Source organism: Kryptolebias marmoratus, linkage group LG1 (assembly GCF_001649575.2).
Source record: "Kryptolebias marmoratus isolate JLee-2015 linkage group LG1, ASM164957v2, whole genome shotgun sequence".
In the NCBI taxonomy this organism is placed as follows: domain Eukaryota; kingdom Metazoa; phylum Chordata; class Actinopteri; order Cyprinodontiformes; family Rivulidae; genus Kryptolebias; species Kryptolebias marmoratus.
The window spans coordinates 21,016,374-21,041,440 of NC_051430.1; the positions used below are offsets into that span (position 1 = coordinate 21,016,374).

Below are 25,067 nucleotides of genomic sequence, written 5' to 3' on the forward strand. Positions count from 1 at the left end.
TATTGCAATTTTTCTTTTAAATTATACATTAAAGCCTCATGTTTAAATCTGAACAAATTGTGCTGTAAATCCAGTTTCTTTGATCTTTTATTCTTTCCCTCCTACCTTCTTTCTTGGCATCCGTTTGAAAAATACAATGAGTCAGTGAGCTTTTTTAAAGTTGTCCAGAATGTAGCAACTTGAATATATATTTTTAAATATAAAAACTATCTGAACACTGTCATAAAAATTACTGATGATTTTTTCTCTTTGAGTCAAACAGAAAACATGACATTTAGATTTATGCTCACTGTCAACATTATCTTAACAGGAGATTAATCTGCCAAACATTGGTGATAGGAGAACAAGACCACCATTTGTCATCTCAGGAACAAAAACAATGGACAAAAGTGGCTAGAGGGGTTACAGGGATCGTGCGGCTAACCAACATGAAAGTTAAAGTGGGCCTCAGCTGGTCTAAAGATGGGGAAGCTTGCTGTTAACAGAGCATGACTGTGTTGAGCAGAGACTTAAAAGTGGCCCTCAGTTTGTGTCTCAGTCTCAGGCAAACCTTAGTTTATCATTTCCAACATGATATCATCTTTATTGAGCAAATCATAGTTTTAAAGATTGCCTAATTTCTTATGTGAATTTCTCGTTAAAGGAAAACTTGGATATAAGAGATGTGGAATTTTCTGTAATTTTAAATTGCAGAAGACTTTGCATTGAGGCAGTGATGGAACATGATTTAAGAATTCATGATCTGAGTGCGAACTGGTGATTTTCTTCCGTCTGGCATGGAAAATAAAGTAATTTTTTATCATTAAATTGACATCTGGGTGTTCTGACTAGAAATATGTAGTGATGTGAAGAAATGAATATTTATGCAGTATTAAAAAAAATAATAGCTTTTTGTTAATCAGAATTAAAACATCATGCAAAATCTGCTTTACAAAAATTTAATTCTCTTAAAATTTTACATCTACTTAGACAAAACAGGTTCACTGCTTTTGTCCTGATCTATAATGTTTGAAACTTTCAGGAACACAGTGAAACCAGTTAACCAACTATGAAAGAGTAAGACACTGGTCATTTTCCTTTTTTTTATTAAAAGGGCAAAGTTAACAAACCTGTGGCAAATTGCATGGCTTACAATTTTTAGACTTATTTGGTTCTGAGAACATCTGGTTCCATCAGCTGTTAATGACCTTAAAGTTGCAGCGCACGCCTTTGGTGAAACTATTACTCTACAAATCAAAGCTTTGCTTCAGGACTTGGAAGAATAAAGCCTGTCAAACCCATTAAATATGATTTATGGACTTTTTGACTGACTGGTATGTAGCATTCTGAGGTGGATCATTTAGAGATTGTTACTAAAACATGGAGCTTTTACACTAAACATGTATGCAAGATGAAAGGTACCTGTGTTAGATGGGTTTTAATGTGTGCACCCAACAAATACTGCAACACTCAATTGGTCTCATGGGAAGAGATTTTTTTTTAAATTTATTTTTACTACCCTATTTATTAGTGTCCCATTTGAGGGATTCATTTAAGTCTTGTGTGTAGGTTGTGGTGCCATTTTTAGCAGCAAACTGAGGGTTTCATGAGTTTGGTTTGTCGCCTGTGGACCACATTAATAACATGGTGGTGCAACATGGCAAAAGGTCAAAAATGACTTTCACTCTAATATCATGCAGACATTTCCACTTGATATTCATGAAAACATGAAATGATGATATTGCATTTCTGCCAACATATTGCCTCAGTACTGACTGGAATTTTAGAGAACCCCCAAACCATACCTGCATTAGTGTGGAAATAAAAATAGGATGTGAAATGAGAGGAGACACAACAATTGTATCCTCTGACAGCCTCCTGTACATGAGAACATGTGAAATCTGTTGACAAAAAAATATTGGCTTTTTGTTATGTTGCAGCTAATTTCATATTATCTTTATCATTTAAAAACATGGAACACTTTACACTCCTCTCTCTCCACACATTCACTATTGTACCATAATCTTAACATCAACTAAAAATCCATTGATTGGCTCCAGGCTCTACAGAACTCAAGTTGCCAGACTTTTAATGAAGAGAGTACTTCACTCCTGCTTTTAACCTCTTTGCACAGGCTTCAAGGTTGTGATTTATTTATTTATTTTTGTATTATTATTTTATTGAACACATGTATTTAATTTCAAGACTAATCATAACCTTTTGGCATTTCTTTTTGTTGTTTTTGTAGCTGATTTAGTCTGCAATGCTTGAAGAGGACATTCAGAGATCCAACTGAAGATAAGGGATCATTTGTGGTCAAAGCTGTTAAAATATGAAAGGAGCTTCCTGAAGAAATCAGGTCAGCAGATTCACTGTCCTCCTCCTCCTCCCTAATCTCTTATTCTAAAAAAACAAGCATCGTGATTTGACCTGATTTTTGTTATATAGATTTTTAATGGTTGATTGACTGACTTCCTTGCACTTTAATATTGTATTGCTTTTCTTTTAATTAATCATTGTACTTGAATTAATTTACCAGCCTGCTGCTGTGAGAAGCACATTATAAAACAAGTTTTTAAAAGTGCTACAAAATAGTTTTTCTTTAATTATTATTTTATAAGTCATGGTGGTAAGCAATAAGGCTGAAACAACACTAGCTGACTTCCATATTTTAAACATTGCCTAACTTTTCTAAATACTAAATAGTTTTTTTTTTAATTTCCCTCTTGTAATTCGAAGCACACACCTATCTGTGTATTTCATCAGCAGCAAGTGGCTGCTCACCTTAAGCATAAAGAATATATTTAGTCTTTTTACACATTGCCTTCACATTTTGGCTAGTTTTGGTTGGTCATCTCATATTGTATTTAGCTAAATTTAAGAGTAAGGAGTGGTTTACACTAAAGGGTGTTGTGGTTTCCCTTGATTGCAAAGTGTATTAATGAAAACACTCTCTGAGGAAGTAATTTGTTTGACCTTAAACATTTTATACATGGAATTTATGGGGGAAAAAATTGGCTATTGATAAAAAAACCAATCATAAAAGCTGCTCTGTAAAGAGAAGTTTTGCAAGATGATGTGAACAGACAGATGTGTTCAGTAATGGATGTGTTTAGAAAAAATATTTCAGAGGGAGGGGGCATTTATGATCAATGCTGTCCTCCCTGGTTTTGGTCCTGGGTGTTGACAGAAGTTTGGTGTAAGAGAAGTTGAAACTGTTGGAATAAGTGGAGTGATCGTGTGTGTGTGTGTATAGGGGCATATGTAAGTATAGAAGCATTTTGAAATGGATGGAGATGGTGACCAGAGTCTGAAAAGAGAGGGTTGTTGATGGTTCTGTGGGACCTGATTCTGTTCTGTGTCATTGGAGATGAGGTGCACTTTAAGTAGAGAGGAGCTTTGTTCCTCTTCAGTTATTTTGACAGAACTGGGAGATGAGAGATGGGTTGGAAATTGCTCATGATACTTGGTTTGAGTCCAGATACTTCCAAGACAGAAATACATAACTGTTGTGCACAGAGAAGCAGAAGTAGATTTTGATTTTTGAAAAAAACAAACAAACAGACAATATGGATATTTTTCTTTTTTTTTTTTTTTTGACACTTTCTCTGCCGACTGTTGCCATGGCATGCAAATGTATCACCTCCAGTGACTGTTTGGTCTAAATGCACTGAGAAATGATCCAGCAGTTGATGCTGTTTTTCAATTACTGTATGTGCAGAAAATCTACAGATTGCACTCAATTTCAGTTCAGTAAGGTGGCAGCGGTCATTAGGTGGAGATTTAATGATCATTTCAGATGACTTCAGGGGTCAAAGCTGTTTGTGTAAAACTGAACAATCGGTCAGAAAAATTGACACCTTTTTAAAAACAGCACTTTTAACATTAAATTTAGGTTTTGGCATGAAAAAATGTTTACTTCAAGAAGATGTTGTTTTAAAGAGAAAATAGTATTTAAAAATTTTTTTTTTTTTTTTTTTACCAGTTTGTTGTACTGCTGTTCAAAATCTATTAAGTTGTGGAGCTGCTACACAGTTGTGATTTGTAAAGTACTCTGACTTGTCGATTGATTTTTAGAAATAGTTTAAAAGTTGGTGCTACTTTAACGTTAGAAAAATCTACTTTATGATTTGGTTTCTTCTACAAAACTTCTAGATATTGACAGTTGTCAGTTTTAAATAGATAATTTTTATGAAACACAACAGAAAGAAAATGTAATGTTTCTTTCTTGTTTGCCAAGATAAAAAAAAAGTACTGCATGACAGAAGAACAGCATCCAGCTGTGATGACATTAGAAAAAAGAAATGGCATTTTCACTGCAAAAAAGTGATCGGACAAAGAGGTTTTCATTGGTCTGGCTAATTGGAACATGCTAATTACCATGCTGGATATCAAGTTTACTAAGGCTGAAACAAAAGTTCAAATTTCAGCTTACAGTGGTTGTCTTTGTATGTTAAATCTGTATCCTCTTAAATAAGAATCAGAACTTTATCTTGTAAAAGATATATAAGAAAATGTTGGCTGTTTATTTCCTTAGAGGTAAGAAACTGTGCTACTTCCACTTTATAAAATGCTTTTCACATTTCCAAACCCAGTGAGCTGACATGAAGTCTCAGCACCAAACAGAGCCTGAACAATTTTCCTTGGAAGAATTTTGAAAACAGCTTTCGAGCTAAGCTGAGATAAAATAAGTAAGATTCAATTTTCAACAGCGTACATCAGCAGTCAGTGATTCTGTGTCTTGTTTTGTAGCCTCTTGGCGCTTTTGGAGGATTTCGGAAAGCTTTAGCAACTTAGTTTTAGTGAGATAACATTGAACACAAATATAGTTGAATGCATTTATTAAAAACTGAACAGCAATAAACTTTGGCATTAATCAATGACCAGAAACGATGTTTAATTCAAGCTGTTTGTATACAAGCTATTAAACTACGTTTGACTTTAATAAGACAAGAACAAAAGATAAACGGTGCTTGACTTAATTTTATTTCATAAAGTAATCAGAACAGAAGAAGACAATCTGTTCTTCTGCGTGAATCACAGTGGGCAGCTTTGGTGCTTTTTCTTGGCAGAAAGTGATGGTTCTCATCGTAAAGGATGGTAGCATACATTCAGGCATTTAACACCTTCTGCTTGTCTGCATTACTCATCTCTGCAACAGATTCCTTATTCATTTTAACATTACACTCCATCATGGGCCACTTGTTGATCTATGGGCTTTCTCAGCAAACTGAATCTGAAAATGGCTGAGCAGTCACAGTGCCAGGCTGTGAGCGTGGATTACATTTTTATTAGGTTGGGCAGTGAAAAAAGGCTTACTGAAGGAGGTTAACACGAGAAAAGCTCCAATAATTTAGTAAAATGTCATGTTTGTGTTAAGACTTTGGTCAACAAAAGTAACGTGTAGTTTAGGTTTGCTTCGTGATGTTTGTAGTTCTCACTGATATGATTTATTTTGTTTAATTTCTATGTGTCTTTGCAATGAGCTGCTTTCATGTGATAATGGGCTTTAGATGGAACAGCATCCGACTCCAATTGAGCTGGGATGGAGAACGGCAGGGGGGAGTTTTGATGCTTCTTCATGTAAGTGTACTGAGATAAAAATCACATATCAGACAGCATGTCTGCTTACCAAATTCTTTATTCATCATCATGTCAGATGCATATATTAGCAGAAAGCTGCGTGGCGTGCCGTGTCAAATTTAACTTGGACTCAGCTGTTAAGTTGGTAAGGATTTACATTAAAAAAAACATTTGTCCAAATTAGTTGTGATTTTACTTAAGGTATGTGTACATATGTGCATACACACACATTTAATTGTATTTTTTTATTGATCAGTTAAAGAAATGTGTCAATAGGTAGCATAATGAGTTATAATTAAGGATGTAACCTAATAGATTTCCAGAAATCCATCCAATCTTTTTCTTAACCTGCTTCTCTTTTCTGGGTCTGGGGGAGCTGGTGCCTATCTGCAGCCATCACTGATCACTGTGTGAGAGGCAGGGAATACCCTGGACAGGTCACAAGTCCATCACAGGGACACAGAGACAAATGAGACAACCATTCATGCTCTCACTCACATTAGGAAAAACTAGAAGCACTCAGACCTCCATAAAGGTCATAGCATCATTAAAAAAAATGTCTGATCTGGATCACCACCAAAATTTAATCAGTTGTTTCTTGTGACAACCTCAAAATTTCCTGACAATGTTAAAATTTGTTCATTAGTTTTTTTTTCTTTTAATCTTGCTAACAAATAAACAAACCAACACTACCAAAACATAACCATGACCTTGGCAGAGGTAACAAAAGGACAATGCAAGATTGAAAGATCAGAAAAAAGTAATTCATTTAAACGAAAGAAATAAAGAAATGTGTGTAATCAGTACACCTGTAAAGTACAGCTTGTCTGTGGATGAGTGAAACATATGTGGCCCGCAGCAGTTCTTAAATAGGAGAGCACACTGGGCCCATAACTCCTAATGACCTGGTCTGCCTGGAAAACAAAACAAAGACAGACCCCTAGTGGTGGGGTTGTCACAGTTGCCTAAGGTGGATTAGCTGTGGCAGCCATCTTGAATTGGGTTGACTCTAAAAGGTAATGAGTTATAGATGTTTACCCAATGTATATTTTCTGAAAATTTCATTAAAATCTATATTGTGGATGATGAGATATTTTGCAACCAGACAGGCAGAGTTGCCTGCATGAGTTAATGGAAAAGTTTTAAACGCTAATCTCCTGTAATCAGTTAGTGCTCTGAATATGATTTGGGGATGGCTGTCAGTTACTATCGCACCGAATATTAGCTCAGTTTGTGTAAAATAGTCTGAGTTATAGGTATTTTTGTGTTTGCTGAGGTCTCTTAGCTGTGGCAGCCATCTTGAAAGAGGTTGACTCAAAAAGTCAATCAGTTGTCAATTTACAACCAGTGATTACTTTGAGTTTCATTAAAATCTATCCAGTGGTTCATGAGATGGGTTGCTAACGATACAAATGTGCACACAAAGACGGGCAAAAACATTATTACCTTTGGTGGGCGGCAATTAAGACATGAATTTAGTTTCTTAAAGGAGGACTTTCTGTATTTTCAGATCAGATTCCAGTTCTCTAAATTTCATGTTCCCCAAACAAACTTCAGTAATTAAGATTCCTCTCAAAGTTGACCACATTTACGAAGCTTTGCTTTCTGTCACTGCTTGTGTTGCTATGAAACCCTGTCTGCACACGCAATCCACACGTACAACTTCAACCCTTTTTTTCTTTCTTCTTTTTTACCACAACCTGGCAACCTACAGCCTTCTTTGCAGTAAGTGGTTTGCACTGCTGCTCTCTGCACAGTCGAGCAGACCAGAACAGAGCTGAATGAATCCTACAGACTGATTTTTGTGTGTAACTTAAAAGCATATCAAAACAGTAATGGCATTTTTAAGCCTTACCTGCTGCTTTTTAAAGGTTTCAGGCAGATAACTGAGGCACAGCTTAACATTTACACACTTCAGCCAAACTGTGATGAAACTTCCAAATAAACCGGAACATGATTTAGGACAGTTTCTAATTTATTTTTTTAATTATGGCAAAACAACAAAATGCACAATTTTAGTATGTTGAGGATTATGGCATCCCATGTCTTGTAGAAATAGCTTCCACTCCCACTGAGGTCACACGTGAAAAGATTACCTGCCAGTCTCTCAGCATGAATCACTACCAAACATCACCTAAGTGCCAACATTTCCATATATAGTTTTGCTTTGCTAAGCAGGCAAAACTTCATCCCATTTTGATGTGGTTTTACATTTCCTTCCTGGGTGGCCGGCTGCTGGGAAAGGTTCTCATAGAAATGCTACAAGCGAGTCCTTCATTACTTTGTATGAAAAAGGAGCTGATCAGTTCACTGAGTTTCAGTGCTCAAGTCTTCTCTGACACTGGGAGAAGCTCCTGAATGGGATCTGGACTGTAAGTCATGGACATTTGCAGAGTGTGGTGACAGTTTTCATGTGGTAGTAAACCCACATGCACAGCATGACACGGATGCAGTTCAGTGTGTTTGCAGTCCAGCTAGGCTCAGTTTTTAAAACACGTTCATAGTGTTAGTCATTCTAAACCGATAAAATGTACCACTTTCTGTGTGGTGTTGATGCTTAATTTAAAAACATATATCTGTATTTTCAGCTTGGGAGATTGAGTACCTCTCAGATTTTCCTTTATATTGAATATATCTCACGCTGTTAACTGCTGGAGCCTAATAACAGACTTTTATTGCAGAGAGACAGAACATTTATACTGTGTTTGACAATCTATATTCTAAAGCTGTGAGCAATTTCAGCTTAGATGGTCTAAATGTTAGAAACCTGAGGGATCTCAACAGTTTCAATCAACTATTATGTGGAATTTGGTTTCCTGTGGCTCTAAAACATGTCAGAAAGGAATGTCTATCATTCATTTTAATTATATAGGTTTATTGTTGGGAAACTTGTTTTCTGTACATTGAGTAAACACTGCCATTCTCTGGTAGTAATAAAACATTTTTTCCCCCTAAATCAGTCATATTCTGTTATAAATACTTGACCTTGAAGTGGTAATTTCCTAGAAATCACACTCTCAGAAATGGAGGACTTGAAAAGTGAGTTCAAGTAAACTGTTTAACTTAACCTTCAATTTAAAGTCTGCATAAAACTGATCTCTGTGGATCTAGTTGTACACCTTGTTCCTTTTAGCTCTTCACATCTATTATTAAGCCTTGAGAAATATAGGAGATTAACATGGATTCCCTCCTCCAAACTTTTTTTAAATTAAGTTTTCATGTACAAAGTCGGTGGTGGCTGTGGGGTTTTGACTTGTTACAGTAACTTGGGTTTTTTCTGAATGTATAGGAACTTGAACATTTAATGTTTGTGTTGTGCTGTTGGGGGAGATGAAGTGGTTAGGTCTGGCATGATGGAAACTAGGTGGTATTATTGTTGTCATACTTCAGCTTTGATTTCAGCACCCTCATTCTGGACAGCATCAAAGCCTAAATGAAGGCCTGCTCAGTGTTTCAGCACCGTTTACAGGAAAACAGCTCCCAGAAGAGCTGAGGATAAGCTGCTGATATCCTTCATATCTATCCAACCATCTATTTTCTTTACCCGTTTTCCCGTGCCGGGTCGCAGGGAAACTGGTGCCTGTCTCCAGCAGTCACTGTGCAAGAGGCGGGGGACCCTGGACAGATTGCAAGTTCATTACAGGATGAAATCATCCATATGCAGGGTTCTTCAACACATCAAAACTAACACATGAAGAAAAATGTCAACCAGTCAATACTGACACATAAAAATGAAGCAAACACATAACAATAAATAGATTTTTTTTTTTAAAGATGCTTATGGTTTCTGTCTAGATTGCAATTTATAATATCAAATTCAGGCATTTTTTTTAAATGAAAACTTTGTATAAAACTTTCTAAAACAATTGACATAAAGAGAAACGGTAGGTTTTTGTTTTTTTTTCTTTTTGTTTTTTTTGGGCCCTTCTATACAATTACACTTGAGAGGCTCTTCTCGGCACCCAGAGTTGGGTCAATACATGGCTCAAGGCTAGAATCCACCTCTTTCTTGTGATTTCTCAATTTCTGCCTGGCAGCATCCAGGACATCTGACTTTCCATCCCACACTTTAGGATAATGAAAAGAAATAAAAGCTTTTGGTTTATGATTTCTGTCTGTCGACTTGATGTGGATCCAGATAAGATAAATCCATATTTTAACAACAGTAATGATAAAAAATTGGTTTCAGAATGAAGATCTTAAGTTCTGTGTGTAAAGTTTGCAAGCTTAAACCAGAAACAAGCAAAAAGAACTTTATAAGTGGCTACATAAACTATGACTGTTTTGGTTTTGGTAGTCATAAAGCTTAAAACAGGATAAGGGCTTTCATAAACAGTTTAAGATTGCATATTTGTGACGTGTTTTTTTTTTTTTTTTTTTTTCAGTGACCGCAGTTTAAATTTTAGGGGCTGGGAGGAGGTTTCTCTTTAGATTGCCGCTTTGGTGCGCCTCTGATTGGATTGTGTTCTCTGATGCCTGCAGACACATCCCTCTCTGCCACATTAGACAGCCATTAGCATTAATGACCTGGTAGGTGGACAGGTGAAGTGCCACTAAAATATTGCCACGTAAACACGGCACATAAATAAATAGGAAAGCACCCCTTATTATTAGCAGAACTGTGGTGATTCATTGGATTTTGTGCATTCCCAGGTTGGGTGGTGATAGATGGCTTCATGTTGTGGGCTTGGGTAATATCTTCCTGTGTGTGAACTAATTTAAAACCGTGCAAGAAGAAAACAATTTTTCAAAGAATACTTTGTAATGGGTTTGCAGCTGCTGCGCTATTATTTACTATTTGCACTGCATCCAAAAAGGAAAATAGATGGAGAGAGGAAAAACTTTTAAACAAAACTTGTCTGCTGTATTATTTGAATGAGTTTGTCACGTGTGAGTTTTTTTTTTTTTTTTTGTGAAGCAAATGCATAAATGTTTGACTTCACACATCTGCCTCTGTTTAAGAATAAACTGTCTCTGTAGGAGGTTAGCTGTTTAACAGTGTGGGATGATGCTTGAGCTTAATAACATCTGTCTGGTCTTTTGTTTTGAAGCACACAGCTACCACACATACATGTGCGCTCACACAGATTGCACTCAATGTGCTCATAATAGCAGGTTTGGCTTCTGAAATGTTGACTTCTGCAGCCCTGTCACTTAATGGCTTCAAGCTAGATTTTCCTACCTGACTGTAGCTCTCACACATATGCATGTCCACATGAGTGCACAAATACATACCTCCCATCTACTTCTTTGAGCCCCCCATCCTCAAAGAAAGGCAATGTCCTTGAGAGCCAGTGACTGCTGTAGGTATGAATACTAATCAGCCACGCAGCTCACGCCTGAATTAGACTCTGTCTTTGAGGTGTAACTGCATTCTTGTCTGCTTTCTCATATGTGTACCTTTTTAAGGTTTGTAAGCTGATAGCACTTAGATAAAATCTCACTGACACTCATAGCATCAGACACCTCCAAGGTGACTCCTTCACTTACTTAAACAAAGGGCATCAGTCACTCAGGTACAAAGAGCTTAAAGGCTTTTACAAAAACAATTAAATGTGTTCCCTGTGTCATTTATAAATCTGTAGTGATATATTAATTGTAAAAAAAAAAAGAAAAGAAATGGAAAAAAGAACCTAATTAAAGGCCTATCAATCCTCAAAGGTATTCATATTGACCGTCACCTTTTATTCCAGTTTTAAACTGAGATCATCTTATAATGCCAAGGGAGGTTGTCAAGGCCATTTTGGTCAAACCTTGTAAATGATATGTCCAGCCTGTTAGCACTCAGAGCATGTGCTGGGATGATTCACAGCTACTACCACAGTCTTGGCTCAATATCTGTAAAACTGTCCCTAGCAACAAATCTCATTTGGTTTCCACAAATGTATTTGGGGAAAAAATAATCCAAATTTACACAAAAACATCACAGCTATAAAGGACTAAGGTAGAATTTACTGTGAATACACAGCAATCCAATTCTTTTTACCTTTTTTATTGTCAATTTACTGAAAAAAACACAAAAAAATAGCCCAATAGAACAAAGTTAGCAACAATCCAAAAGCAGCACCATTAGCTTATCTCTAAAAGTACTTTAAAAGCTCTCCTTTCTAAAAATGCTATGTTGTTTTGTCAGAGTGGAGAAAAGCCTTTAACAAGTTGGTGATGAATTATTTTTTTGTGAAATACAGCATGAGCATGTGTGAAGGACACACTTAAGTGCTCCTATTTGAAAAGTGACAAACAAATGCTTCTTGGCTCTCGTTAAATATGTTCAGTGCAATCCACAGGTTAATAAAAAAAACAAACAAACAAAAACAAATGCCAAAATCCTGAATTCAGTAAAATGTAACAACAGTAGTTTCCAAGATGAAGAGAAATAGTGAAAAGAACGTGCACAAAGTAAAACTTCATTTCCCCTATTTATCAGTAAAACAAAATGACAAACCACAACAAAAAGATCCCTTTCATTTTGTGCTGTGCTTCTCCCTTGTTGAAATTTCAGGTAAAATGGTTAAAAATGTGATTAAACTAACACAGAAAAACGGATCCACATGCATATCCTAACAATCAAGTTAAAAGAAGGGCAACTTGATTTGTATTTATTTTTAATTGTATTAAAAGAACTTCAGGATTATTGTTACCTGATTAAGATTTTACACAGAGATATTACAAAAATGAAACTCATACAATTAAAAATTGTAATTAAAGAATATTAGAAAGTGGAAAGTTCATCTTTTTCACATTGTAAAACTGGCATTAAACATGTGGATTTAGATTTTTACCCCTCCATTATTTTCCACTTGGTGACCCATTACTACAAAGTGAAACCAAAGTTTCAGAAACTGAACAGAAATCAGAATCAAAAGGTGAAATGTCTTTTTCAGTACTCTCATCCTTTTTGTCGAGATTCAGACTTTTGATCAGGTTCATTTTGTTTGCTTTAATTTGTCCTTGTGAAGAGCTGATCTGGGGCCAACTTGTGGCAAAGTGCTGACACCATTTTGAAAAGCGCACACGTCTATACAAAGGTCCCACAATCCCTACAGTGTATCAGGATAAAACCAAGCTATGAAGTCTGAGGAACTCCCAGGAGACCTCTACCATTAAACTGTGGCAAGCTTTAGATGAGGAGGAGAGTATAAAAGCATTTCTAAAGCTTTGAGTGTTCCCAGGAGCAAAATGGCCTCTATAATTGTAAAATGGAAAACAGTTGGAACAACTTAAGAGAGATCTGAAGATGGTAGATCAAACTCGTTCAATCTATTCTGACAAAGCTCAACAGGATCTGTCAGGAGGAAGGCTGGGGGATAAATCTGCTGACAAGATGAGCATTCAAAAATGACTCACTTTAGGATCTTATTTAGAGCTCTTTAACAATTAAATGCGCTTATTTTTTATTAGGTTTTTCTAAATGATAGATTAATAGACAAAACTATTTTTTGTTTTCTTTTAAAATTTATATTACAGGGCCCCAAATTCTACTTGGTGACTGCATATTTTCTGTTTACACACAGGATGGCTGATAACCCTAACACTTATTAAGACAATGTGTATGTAAAACTTGTCATAGCTCAAAATTTACAATATTTTTTGAATCCTTTTTATCATTTTTATTTTGTCACAATTACTTCCTGTTTTATTTTGTAGTATCCATTCACTTGTCTGCCTTGTCTTCCTCTTCAGCAAGGCATCATGTTTTGTAATCATTCCACCTCTTATGTTTACTATCCTCTTCTTTTTGTAGACATTCTGTTTTCCTTTGGGCTGTGTCACTTCCTCATGTTGCATTGTAGTTGTGTTCAGTTCGGTCTGCAATTAAAAGGATTATTTTCATCACCAGAAAATCTCCCCTTCATGTCTGCCTTTGGGTCCTAAAGCCATCCTGTCACCTTGATGCACCCAAATTATCATTGTGTAAAAAGCTGAGTTTCTTAAGTGTTATATGGTGTTTTTTATTAAAGCAAGCATATAAAAGTGTACCATAAAACTCATGTTTAAAACATGAGTATTTAAGGTTATAAGCAAGCACTCTATGTAGCACATTTGTAAAACACATTCAGTCATTTTTCTCAATTTAAAATCCTCTAAGCAAAGTGGCATTTTTCTAATGCACACATGTAGCAGCTCCGAGTCACCGTATAGGCACAGTTGCAGAATGCACACCTACTTAACAGGTTCCAGATCATCTTTAGCTTCTCTAACTATTGGAAGGATTACAGAGATAAGCCTTCAATCTTCTGGTGTAAAGATTTTCCTCTTAAACTTTTAGATTCTCAGCTTTGAGCCGCCTTATGCAGGGATGTAATCATATATGGTTATCACAGATCAGATACAGTCATTATGCAACCCATTAAATGGTTCTGAAGTTTTTCGTTAAACTTTTTATTAGAGAGTGAAGAAAAATCTCCGATTAAATCTGATTTTCAAGGCTTGGTGTACAAAAACAAAATGCAGTTTAAGGTGTTGACAATGTAGGTAGAGCAGGAAAAGCAATGCATCTCATTTAATGTCAACAGTGGTCTAAAAATGTGCAGAACAGATTTTATTCTTGACGGAAAACAATGTGATTGTCAAAATTCAAGTAATTTGTTTTGAAATGTTTTTTTAGGCCCAAGTAAGATGTCAGTCTTGAATTTTACCTAATTATTATATTTCTAATTTTGCTTATTTTTAGTTGTGCCATCTCACTAATCGAACAAACTGAAAATGGTTTTGTAAACATTAGGTATGTGAGGATTAGTTGTTTCGTACCAATTCATGAACAAGCGTAACGTGTAATTATGTCTGTATGTACAACAGGCCCCTCTCCATTTTATAAAATGTTACAGCAGACAGCTCTTCATCTGGCTGCACCTCCCTGCTATTTTGCAGTATTTTTTTCCCTTTAGTGACACCTATAGCTAAGGAGGAGAACTGCAGCAAAGCAGGCAAAAAAGCAAACACCTAAAACGTACTTAAAGGAGTGTGAATCAACTAATAAACTAAGAAACCATTGTTTTGCTTTAATATGAGTTTGATTCAACACATTGATGTTCAATGCATTGTAATATATCAAACCACATCGAATTGTGTTTAAAGGCTGAATTGCATCATAATTAGGGGCTGAATTGACTCTCATTGTACTGGTTTTGCTGCTCATATATCTTTTGTGAGTTGGCTTTTTTTTGAGTTTTTGGCAGTGTATTGAGATAAGTATCATATTGGCCACAGTCCACAGATGCAAAACCCTAGTAAACATGTAATCATAAATCAATGAGGTTTTGGAAAAAGTCAGGTCTGAGAGCAAATTCGATCATATCACTGTTGATCAAATCTCGTTTCCATAGTTTGTGCTTTTAAAATAAATAAATAAAAGATAAACTGTGCTTTCAGTGGTAGCTGGAAGCTCCAGTGGCTTCTAATCCCTAATCCAGGATCTGTGGCAGATTAATAGAAAACCCTCAGGGCATATCAGACAGGGATGGATTGTTTATAGATGGATGAGTGGGACTAAATGATGGTTAGAATCAGGAAACGAAAATAAAACTAACTTGTAAAAGAGGAAAGATGACATTTAATTAGAGAATATGATGATCAGATTATAAAACGTCCTTTTTCATAAGGCACAGTGAAGCAGGGTAAAGAGACGAGCAGAAGTTTATATATAAAACAGATCTGAGCGGAAAAGCTTGTACAAATCTCAGACCGACTCCTTCATTAGCTCTTGTTGAATCGGAGCTATAGACAGCAGATCAATGGCTGACCAAGGAGCCCATGACAGGGCTAATGTTGGCAGATTACCCCTCTTCTAACCCCCCACCCCCACCCCCACCCCCCAGTCTCTGTTGGACTCCACTCTGCCACCCCTCCCTCTCAGATATTCCCATTTCATCTCGCTTTCACCGAGGTAAATCCAGACAGTAGATGCGCGCCCTTGTTGGCAACTCCTCCTGCCTGATTCTCTCTCTCTCTCGCTCTCTCTCTCTCTCCTTCCTCCTCCTCCTCTTCACCCCCACCCTCCCCTCTCTCCCACACGGACGCAGCATACCACCTCCTCACCAGCCACGGCGCGAGCCTGGGTCTGACGCGAGTTTACCCGCATACGGAGAGTGCGGACCGCGGAGTGTAGTCGTGCGCATCCTCTGATTTTTTTTTTTAAATTTTTTTCCTTCACATGGTCTAGATTTTTTTTAAATAATATTTTTCCCAAACAGTGGCATTTGGAGCTCTCTCTCTCTTATTAAAAAGATCCCCCTTCGATCTCGGTTTGATTTCCAAAGGAGGCTGCACAAGACAATTTTGGAATGTACCTCTCCGTAGTACTGCCATGTGACAAGGCTTCCCCCCCATCATTTCCTTTCCTCTCCAACAAAAGTCGCTGCTGGCGGTGTGTGCGCGTGCTCTGATTTCGTGCTCTCGCTCAGAGAAGTGAAGGAAGAATCCCAAGCCCCAGGGGAAATGGAAGTTTTGGCCGTTGGCTTGGTCCTCTGAGGCTGCTGCTGCCGCTGCTGGTGGTTCGGCGATTGGTGCAGGGGGGGAAACTGCGTCGTCAGTTCTGAAAAGGCTCGGGGGGGAATCTCGGGTCATTATCGCAGGACCTGCTCCTCAAGATAAGGTTTTCTCCCCCCCTCACACGCGCTCTCCCTCACGCTGTCGACTTGTTCCAGATGTATTTCCTTTAAATGGTCGGCGGCATCCTCCAGCTCGTCAGCTCGCCTTAACGCGTCTGCGTTCGGATGCGGCGCGTTTTTTATTTATTTTTTCCTCCCCACCACTGCAGCTCGGCGTCTCTCTGCTCACCCTGATTTAATGTTGGAAGGGAATTTCAACAGGGTCTCCAACTAACCGGGGAATTTGTCTTCTATCTACTTGAACGTCAAGAGAGCAGATCAAGGCAGAGATTGATGGACTAAATTTACGAAGGCAAGCTCGTTTCAGGGGATTTTAACTCTCTTAGAGCTGTAGTTTTCCGTCTTCTTTTTTTTCCAGAGGGAGATATCTTTGGACATAATGAAAGTTATCTTGTTGCTTGTTGCTGTGTTTTGGAGCCAGGAGTGGAAGTCGGCGCTCTCGGATTCAATCATCCATATTGGTAAGTTACTGCGATTTTTTTTTTTTTTTAATTTAAGCTTCCCACCTGAGGGGGGAAAACTGCATCTTCGCTCTCTGTGCATCTCTTAGGAAACAGACAGGAAGGTTTCAGCAAAAAATCACAAGCCGCTCAGCTTCAGTCACAGCACTGCTCGTGACTTTTCTGGTTTTGACGCACTGTCGAAGCCTATTAAGTGGACTTCTCTCTGTTGCATCCATATGTCACGCTTTCACTCGGCTCGGAGTGGTAGATCTGCCGCGTCATATGGGCATCTTCTAAGAAATGTAGTTTGCTCGGTCGATTTCTCCTCGTTTAGCCCGTTTGTGGTGACTAATATCACCAGTGTCTGTCGTTAGTGATAGTTAGGTGCTGTGGGACTTCAGAGAATGCTGCGTTTTTTCCTCGATTTCCTCCCAGCCCTTCGCGTCTGAGCGCAAAGGATGCGCGGAAAAAAAAACAGGTGGTTTGGGATCGTGTTGGTGGCTGTTGCTCTGGGTTATCCTGAACGGGCTGCACATTTTCTACTTTCAGATTCGACCCTGCTGCACAATGGCATCTTCTTTCATTCCTCCCGTCTGCTACTGCAGTGCCAGAAAGGGGAGGAAGGGGGAAAGAAAAAAAATGTCCTAACGTCTTTTCTGCCTTCCTCCACCACCGGCATAGTGTGGCACTGTTGTGTTGAGCGTGATTTCGGCATCGAGAAGCAGCAGCTCCTCTGTCTGACTGCCGCGGCACCTCCGGCTCAGACTATAGGATGGAGAGAAAGTTAAACATTGGGACCGAGCGTGCCTTGCAGGATAAAAAGGAGGCGGGGGCGCGTAATCGCTGCATAACTGGGTGGCTTCTCTAGGGCCAGGAGACTCGTGAGAGACGGGGTTGACGAGCACGCGCGGGTCGAGAGATAAGCACCTGTCCGTGCTGCATGGTTAAAAGATCCCATCCAGATTTGAACACACACACACACACAACACACATCATGTCACGTTATAAAGCGCCCCCCTAATCCTCTGCTTGGTGCCCCACCGAGGACTGTCTGTAAATCAGCTGGCCGGGGTCACAATAGATAAGCCAATTTAGTGGCTTCCTGAATGTAGTTTGCCAAGAGCTGGATCAGGTTCGAGGTCTCTCTGGGCTCCGGTCCAGGCTGGTGCTTCAACTGAGACGAGCAACAGCAACTGAATGAGATCCGATCAAGCTGAAAGGGATGCTCTGCGTTATCTAATTGGCAGAAAAGTGGAAATGCCAATATTGAATGGATATTCTGGTCAGGTTAAGTTAAAGGCCAAACATTTGTGTTGACCTAAGACATAAAATGACTTTCTACTTGATTGAGAGTATTTAAAGAAGGCCATGGAGACATTTTGGCACAGCACAGTTGGATAGCTGACGGAAGTGTTGAGTCAGACGTGAACAGAGACTTCACCCTAAATACAGGATCGTGCTTGTGGACGGTGGTTCTGCTCCTACAGAGGTGGCAGTGTAATCCACTGATTAGACAGATCACCCTGTGACTGAAAGGTCTGCTCACAGCAGCAGCTTCATGTTGTGCAAATGTCTCACAGTGACACTTGGAATGTTTTCTTTTGATAAGACTTTTGCTATGTGTGTGACATCTTTATTATGAGATATTTGCAAGCCTATATAATGTTCCACACAGGTTATCCACCGATCTATTTAGGTTCACACATGACATCTCACCTGGCTCTGTTGAACAGACTGTGAGGGTAATCAATAACATGTAAGATGGCCTGATGTTTTACAGCATAAAAACTGGGCTTTGAAATATCTGGTAAATGGATTACTTGTGCACTTTTGTTAAGTGTCTGCATTTCTATAACAATATTACTGTTAGCAATCAGTTTGTTTACCAGAATAATGTATTTATGGATGATGCATTTCATAAAACACAGTTGTTAGAGGGGCCACAAGAAAGAAAAGCACCTACACACCTACACAAATTACCATTCTAAATGATTCCTCCATCCATTTTCTATACATGTTCCTCCTGTTCACGGACACAGGAAGCTGGGACCTTTCTCCAGCAGCCAACAGGTGGGAGGGGAGGTCATCATAGAGGTCACTGGACACAGGTCACAGGGCCAAACACCATGCATACTTGCACTTCCTGAATGTAATTTGCAGTCCCGAGGGCAATTTAAGATCCCAAATTAACTTAATTTGCATGGTTTTGGACTGTGGGAGGAAAACAAGAGTCTTTACAGAAAACCCAGACAGAGAGAACATAGAAAGACATCTTTCTGCGAGGTGACAGCTCTAACCACTGTGCTGCTCTAGATAAATTTGGATAATTTGGCTGTAGAGGCATTCACATGTTAGAGGTTCTCATATTACTTCAATTTGAAAAAAACAAAACAAAGCGATAACACACAAATCCTATACATGTTGTACAAAGCAAATTTTACATCATAGATAAGAAGGAAAAAGCCTTTCCTTCTGGAAACTAGGGCAACCAGTCACATCAGTGGTTTTCCATTTACAAAATGAAAAGTGGAGAGAGACTTATAGCAGACAAAATAAGCAACACTCTAAATACATTGAACCAGTGTTTTTTTTTTATTATTTTTCTTGCATAAACAAGTATCGTGAGCGAGTTTGTTTTTTGTTCAAGGACAAAAAGATAGGCGTGGGTGGTTGCTTGACTGCTGTGATTTCCGTCACACTGACTTTTTTTTCTGTACCCTCTTTTTTTTTCTCTCCTCTCCCTTATTTCTAATCAATAGTTCATTTCCGAGCTCGCCGCAAGTACTTTGAATCACAAGAAAAGGTTATCACCCCCAAAACAATACTTGTCTTTTCTGCCTTTCGCCAAGACCCTCAAGCATCCCTGCTTCTCCTCACTTCTGCAGGGGAGACCTTGGAGGTGGAAGCTATACCAGGGGAGAGAGAGACAGTGGATGAATACATGAAGGCAGAAACGTGTCATTTTCTATCAAATAACATTTCAAGGAACCAAGCCAGCATTTTTCTGTAGTTAAATTAATTTTTATGCTTAAGCTTTTCCCTTTTCTCCACATTCTATCTTCTCTGTAACTCACAATGCTGACCTCTTTTTCACGTTATAGGTATATGTATCATATTGATACAGACCTGAATGAGAAACAAAAAAAAAAGCACCATACTCAGCAGGCGCATCACACTGACATGTCAGAAGTAATCCTTTTTTAATCCTTTTGTTGTTGTTAAAGATGGAATGGGGTTAAGACAGGGAAAGAGACGGGCAAACGGAGGTGTGTATCAAAAGGAGAAAAGATGGAAGACGGAGAGGAAGAGGCTTTGACAAAGGCTGATTTTGAGCCATTACACTATTTTCACCCTCTAAAACGTCAAACCTGTCATTCTCTAAGAGAGTTGCCATCTTTTTGGTGATATTAACAGCACTGGCCAGCAGACAGTTTCATCTTGCTCGGTCCGAGCATTAAATGTGATTTAGCCACTGGGGAACTGGCACTGCTGCCTCACCCGTCTCTCTCCTCCTTTCCTTCATTCCCCGTCGCTCTTCCCACTTTGTCTCTCTAATGATCAGCATGCAGTGGGAAGGAGAGGGGTGGGGGTGGGGGGTCCGCTCGCCTCTTGGCCCTCACTGTGTTGTGTTCTGCATGCCAATGGATCTTTGCTTTATGAGGGCAGTTCATATGGATTTTGCATGTGTGTGTTTGTTGAGATAAATAGATGTACAGACAGCACAGTGTTTGTGTGCTTGGATCTGAGGAGAGCCACACTTAAGTTCTCTATGTGTGGGGTATTTATGTATTTTTTAGCCATTCATCCTCTGGCTCATGAGGCATTACAGATGAGGCTTAGTTACTTTGCCTCGTCACTGAGCCTGGCTCACTCTGTTTAAAATCATGCTTAGTCATTTCTATACATATCTATATAATAAATATTTAAGTCCTTAAAACTGCTTCTCAATTGCCAATGTGACTGCTGAGGAACAGTTTTGAAATAGAAATGAAATAGAAAAGCAAACAAACAAAAACTAACATGATTTTGGTATAATTCATTCATCATCCATGTCTAAAGATCTGACCATTGCAAAAATGACTGAACCACCTGTATAGCTCAGAACAATCAAGTCTATTTGAGCTGAAACAAACAAAAATCTTTTGTAGTTTCTGTCAAACTGAAGTGGGAGCCTACGCCTAAAAGAGGTTTTTAAGCATTACATGTAACGTGAGTGTTCTTACTAAAATAAAAATGCCAAGTAAAACCACCCACCAGTAGCAGCAATTCTCTTTGGTGCAGTTGTGCGCATATTTTCCAGACATTCGGTAGGCAGGTTGTTTAAACATGTTGGCAAACTTGCCACAATTCTGCTGTGGATTTAGGCTGTCTGAACTGCTTCTGTAAACCCAGGCTGACTCAGTTGTGTCGAGATACAAGCTCTGTTTCACGCCTCCTTGTTCTTTTTGTCAATAGTCAGAAAGAGTTCTTCATGACGGTGGCTATATGTTTTGGTTTCTTGTTCTAGGATAAATTTGTGGCTGTTTAGTTACTTCCCGGATGGTGCTGTTGATGGGGAAAGTCTCTAAACCTCTAAAGTGCCTCATTTGACAACTCCAAACAAGCACATTTTGTACTAGAATTGGACCAGTGAGTATGGCATGTCACTAAGAGGTCCAATGAGAGCTTTTTATTTGAGCTCTAACTGCCCACGGTTCTGCCAGCATAATTTGATGCCTCACTTCTGTGGTAAAACAAATGACAGCTAATGGTAGATGATGCCAATTAAAAAAAAAAAAAGACCCGAATATCTGACCTTCTGTAAGTTTTTAACAATGATTTTTTGGATCCAGAATAATAGCCCAAGTTTAAATTGGCACTGAGCACACTTTATTAATAGTGCTCAACTTAGAAAATGACATCTAAACAGGTAAAATATTATTATATACTTTTTAAAATTGTGATTTCTTTCCTGTACACTTTTCGTCCACAGCACAAATTGGGCTAGTTTGGTGTAAGCCATGAAAACATTGCTCTTTGGAGACAAAAAACAAAAGGACACACTTTAAGTCTATAAGGAAAGAAGTTTGGTGGACAAGGATAATTACTGGACCTATGCAATATTCACATAATGAGAAAAACTAATTTAAATAGAAAGAACCAAATAATTGAACTTTGGAGTCAAATGAACATGTAAGTTTTTTAACTTTGGAGTCACTCTTTTTATTGGAGAAGGATTTCTAAATAAATGTGTGTGGGTGTAAAGAAACATACTGTACATGCGTAAACAGCTGTTCGTGTTTCGCTCATGTTTCACAGCTATTGAACTTCCTCCTTTAAATTCTTTTGTTCATGTTTGTGCATGTGCATTTATTCTAATCTTCAGTTATGTATTAGGTCAGCAAGATGTTGGCTGCACAGTGTATTTAATGCTTCATATCTACTGAGTCCTATATCTGAGTGGTGAGAGAGGTGCTTGTCCCTTAGTATCGTTGATGTGGAAGATTTGGCACCTCATAACCCTCTGCGCTTGAACAAAAATGTATTGTGTGGATGTTAAATTCAAAATGGTGTAAACTGTATAGTTTCTGTGAATTTGTGTGGTATTTGAGTCTCCTCTGTGTCGTCTTTTGAAGACGGACGGCAACGCTGTAGCTCGTACCTGGCCACTGATGCAGAACTTTTTAGCAGGCCATGGAGATGAAGTGGAAGAGAGGATGTGTGTGTTTCTGAGGTTGAGATGGACTGACAGGTAGCTGTGAAAAGAAGTTTTGTTTCTTGTCAGGGGTTGAGTGCAGAGCAGGGATCGAGAGACATGACAGCCCTGCCCAAGGTGCTTCATCTCTTTGCATCAGTCAGTGATGCAGGTAGGACAGACCAGATGGTCTGGGATGGACTTGTACAGTGCAGGCCCTTGTTCCAGGATGATTATATTATATGTTGTGTGTTTATCTGAGTTGACATGCTCTTACTGTTATCTCAGGACAAGAACTTGTTGTTCAACAAGACGAGATTAGGCTTTTTTTTTTTTTAGATTAACCTAAACTGCATCTATGAGGACACAGACATACTTTGAAATTGCAGGCAGACCGAATATTTTATATTTATTTATTTACATTTGAAAGTGTTCTATTTTAAAAAAGGCAAATTAATGTTTTCCTTTTAGTGTTTAAAATAATCAAGGCATATAAAGAAACAATACAATAGATTAAATATTTTGAAGTAGGGTTCTGTAGAAAAGAAATAAGCAATTAATATCTTATGTATTGTAGATTGCTTTTAAAAAAACCTCAGTTTGGATAAAAAGTTTAATTCTGACTAGTCTTGACCCTAGGTCTTAGCTCAAAACAACTTCAATCTCAAATTTCTTTGCAGGTCATGTGAATGTATTTTGAAAATCCCCTCATTGTTGTCAGTTTTGCATTACATGGATGAACATAGCACATATACAGTATAGTGGCAACAGCAGCTTAGTGAAGCACTTTTGGGTCACTTCTGGCAGGAATGTTATTTTTCTGCTGAAATAACAATACAACATAAAATTGACAACGGTGTAAAAAAACATATAAAATACCATTAACTTTAACCACTCCTTTTTAAGAAGTTGAGGGGTATCTAAAAGTTAACTCGCACAGTAATTATTTCTCATTAACTTGTCTAAAAACCCCTCATTGGTCCCAATCACATTGGACAATTTATAGCTGCTTGCAATATAGTTTTGAGCCTGCATACTGTGCAGAAAATGATAGATTTATGGGGATTTTCTATTACTAAAAATGATTGATTTATACATAGTTATCCAGCCAGTTGTTTAGAGATGTGAAAAAGCACAACTTTACAGAGCAAACAATGGAACTAAAATATTACCATTTGTATGCAGCAAGCCATCTTTTGGAAGAATGCTTACTGTGCAGTACAGTTTGGCTCGATGTGAGCATTTTAACAATGAGAGCAACTTTGAAGCAGGGACTCCTCTTTTTATAGACTAAGAACAAGGAGGGCTGTCGATATCAAGTGCACAAGTACTTAGGCATATTACTTGTGCAATTTTGTGGTCTGAACAGCATGGCATACGTAATTTCAGTGTGTCAATAAATATATGCAGTTTTCATCTACTTACAGCTACCCTCTCTCTTCCTTGTTCCTTTTGTACCTTTACACTTTTGTTGAAATTTATTCATTTTTACAAACGCTGTCTTGGTCCTCCAGCATCTTCACGGGGTAGGTAGAAGAGGCTCTGAATATGCTAAAAATGTGGGATTTTTTTTTTGTAATTCTTTTGTAATGTGAGATTATTGATACATCAGTTAGTGTGGACGCCTTCTGGTTTGGAATTTGTGACCATGCCTCTGGACCACAGTCTGTGCATGAGCACATGGCTGCATGGGTGAGTGTTTGTGTTTTGTTTTTTTTTGCATGTGGGTGCCAGTTTCATTTGCAGGCCGTGCTCTTCACTCCAGTGAATCATTTCCTCTACAACAAATAATGGACAGGGTACTTTTCATCGCATGATAAATCACAAAAGACGTGACACTCAGTTTAGTTTACATTGTGGACACACACACACGAATAAACAAAGTCATGTGTGCTACAGACAAAACACAAAATAACACACAAGGCATTCTGACAATATTAACAATAAAACAAAACTGCACAGTTGACACGGTTTTGCTTATTTCATTCATTTGCATGGTTTCCCATGAGATTTGTTGAAAAGCCTCCTAAATGCAAATGTATGCATGTTGTGTAAAGCAATGGGTTTATCTGAAAGTGTTACATTTATGACACTTTCAGGTCAGTTTTATTGCACCAGTTTTTGTTGGGGATTGGTGTTGGGTGATAGTTTAGAGAAAGAATGAATGTTGACTTCCTTCTGATACGCCTCTGAGCCTGACACAGAGGTAGTCACAGAGCTGATGTTTGGGTGAAGAGATGGGCCGGCATGTGCAGCACACGACTCCTTTATAGATCTGGCTTGGTTTGACTAAACACACTGATATGGCACTGAACTGCCTCTGCTTGGTCGGTGTTATTATTGAAAGAACAGCAGTGACATAATGAGATTTGTGTGTGTGTGCGCTGATGATAATATACATCTTTGGCATACATTTTCACAGCACTTTGATGGTTTTCTTCCATTACAAAATGTAGTAATGCATAAAACCTCACCTAGATACAAACTGTATAAAAAAATGGATACTTGCTTTCAATATGGAAGTTCTTCTCGACTTTCGTGTAGATTACACAAGAATAATTTAAATGTTGAAAAACTATGCACAAATTACACTTTTTAATAACTCAGGAAAAATAACTAGATTGTTCAACATTATCTAGACATTATCTTGCTTAATATTTTATGTGCAGTCTCGTCAGACATCTACAGTATTGTTCTGTAGTTTCATTTGTTATTTTAACAAATATGTGATTTCAGTTGTAACAAATGAGTGCAAACTCAATTTCATTATTAGATTGA

The 25,067-nt window shown here is 38.1% G+C and overlaps 1 protein-coding gene across 3 annotated transcripts in view; it reads left to right on the forward strand.

Annotated features, from left to right (window-relative positions):
- The first annotated feature begins 15,533 nt into the window (after positions 1 to 15,533).
- grid2 (glutamate receptor, ionotropic, delta 2) overlaps positions 15,534 to 25,067 on the forward strand; it is a 419,113-nt gene continuing 409,579 nt past the window's right edge. Inside the window, exon 1 of one of the 3 annotated variants that reach the window (XM_017413845.3) lies at positions 15,534 to 16,633. In XM_017413845.3, coding sequence (XP_017269334.1) covers positions 16,552 to 16,633 — 82 coding nt within the window. In that variant the 5' untranslated portion in view covers positions 15,534 to 16,551. The remainder of the gene's footprint in view (positions 16,634 to 25,067) is intronic. The other 2 variants (XM_017413844.3, XM_017413843.3) reach the window with 2 other exon arrangements.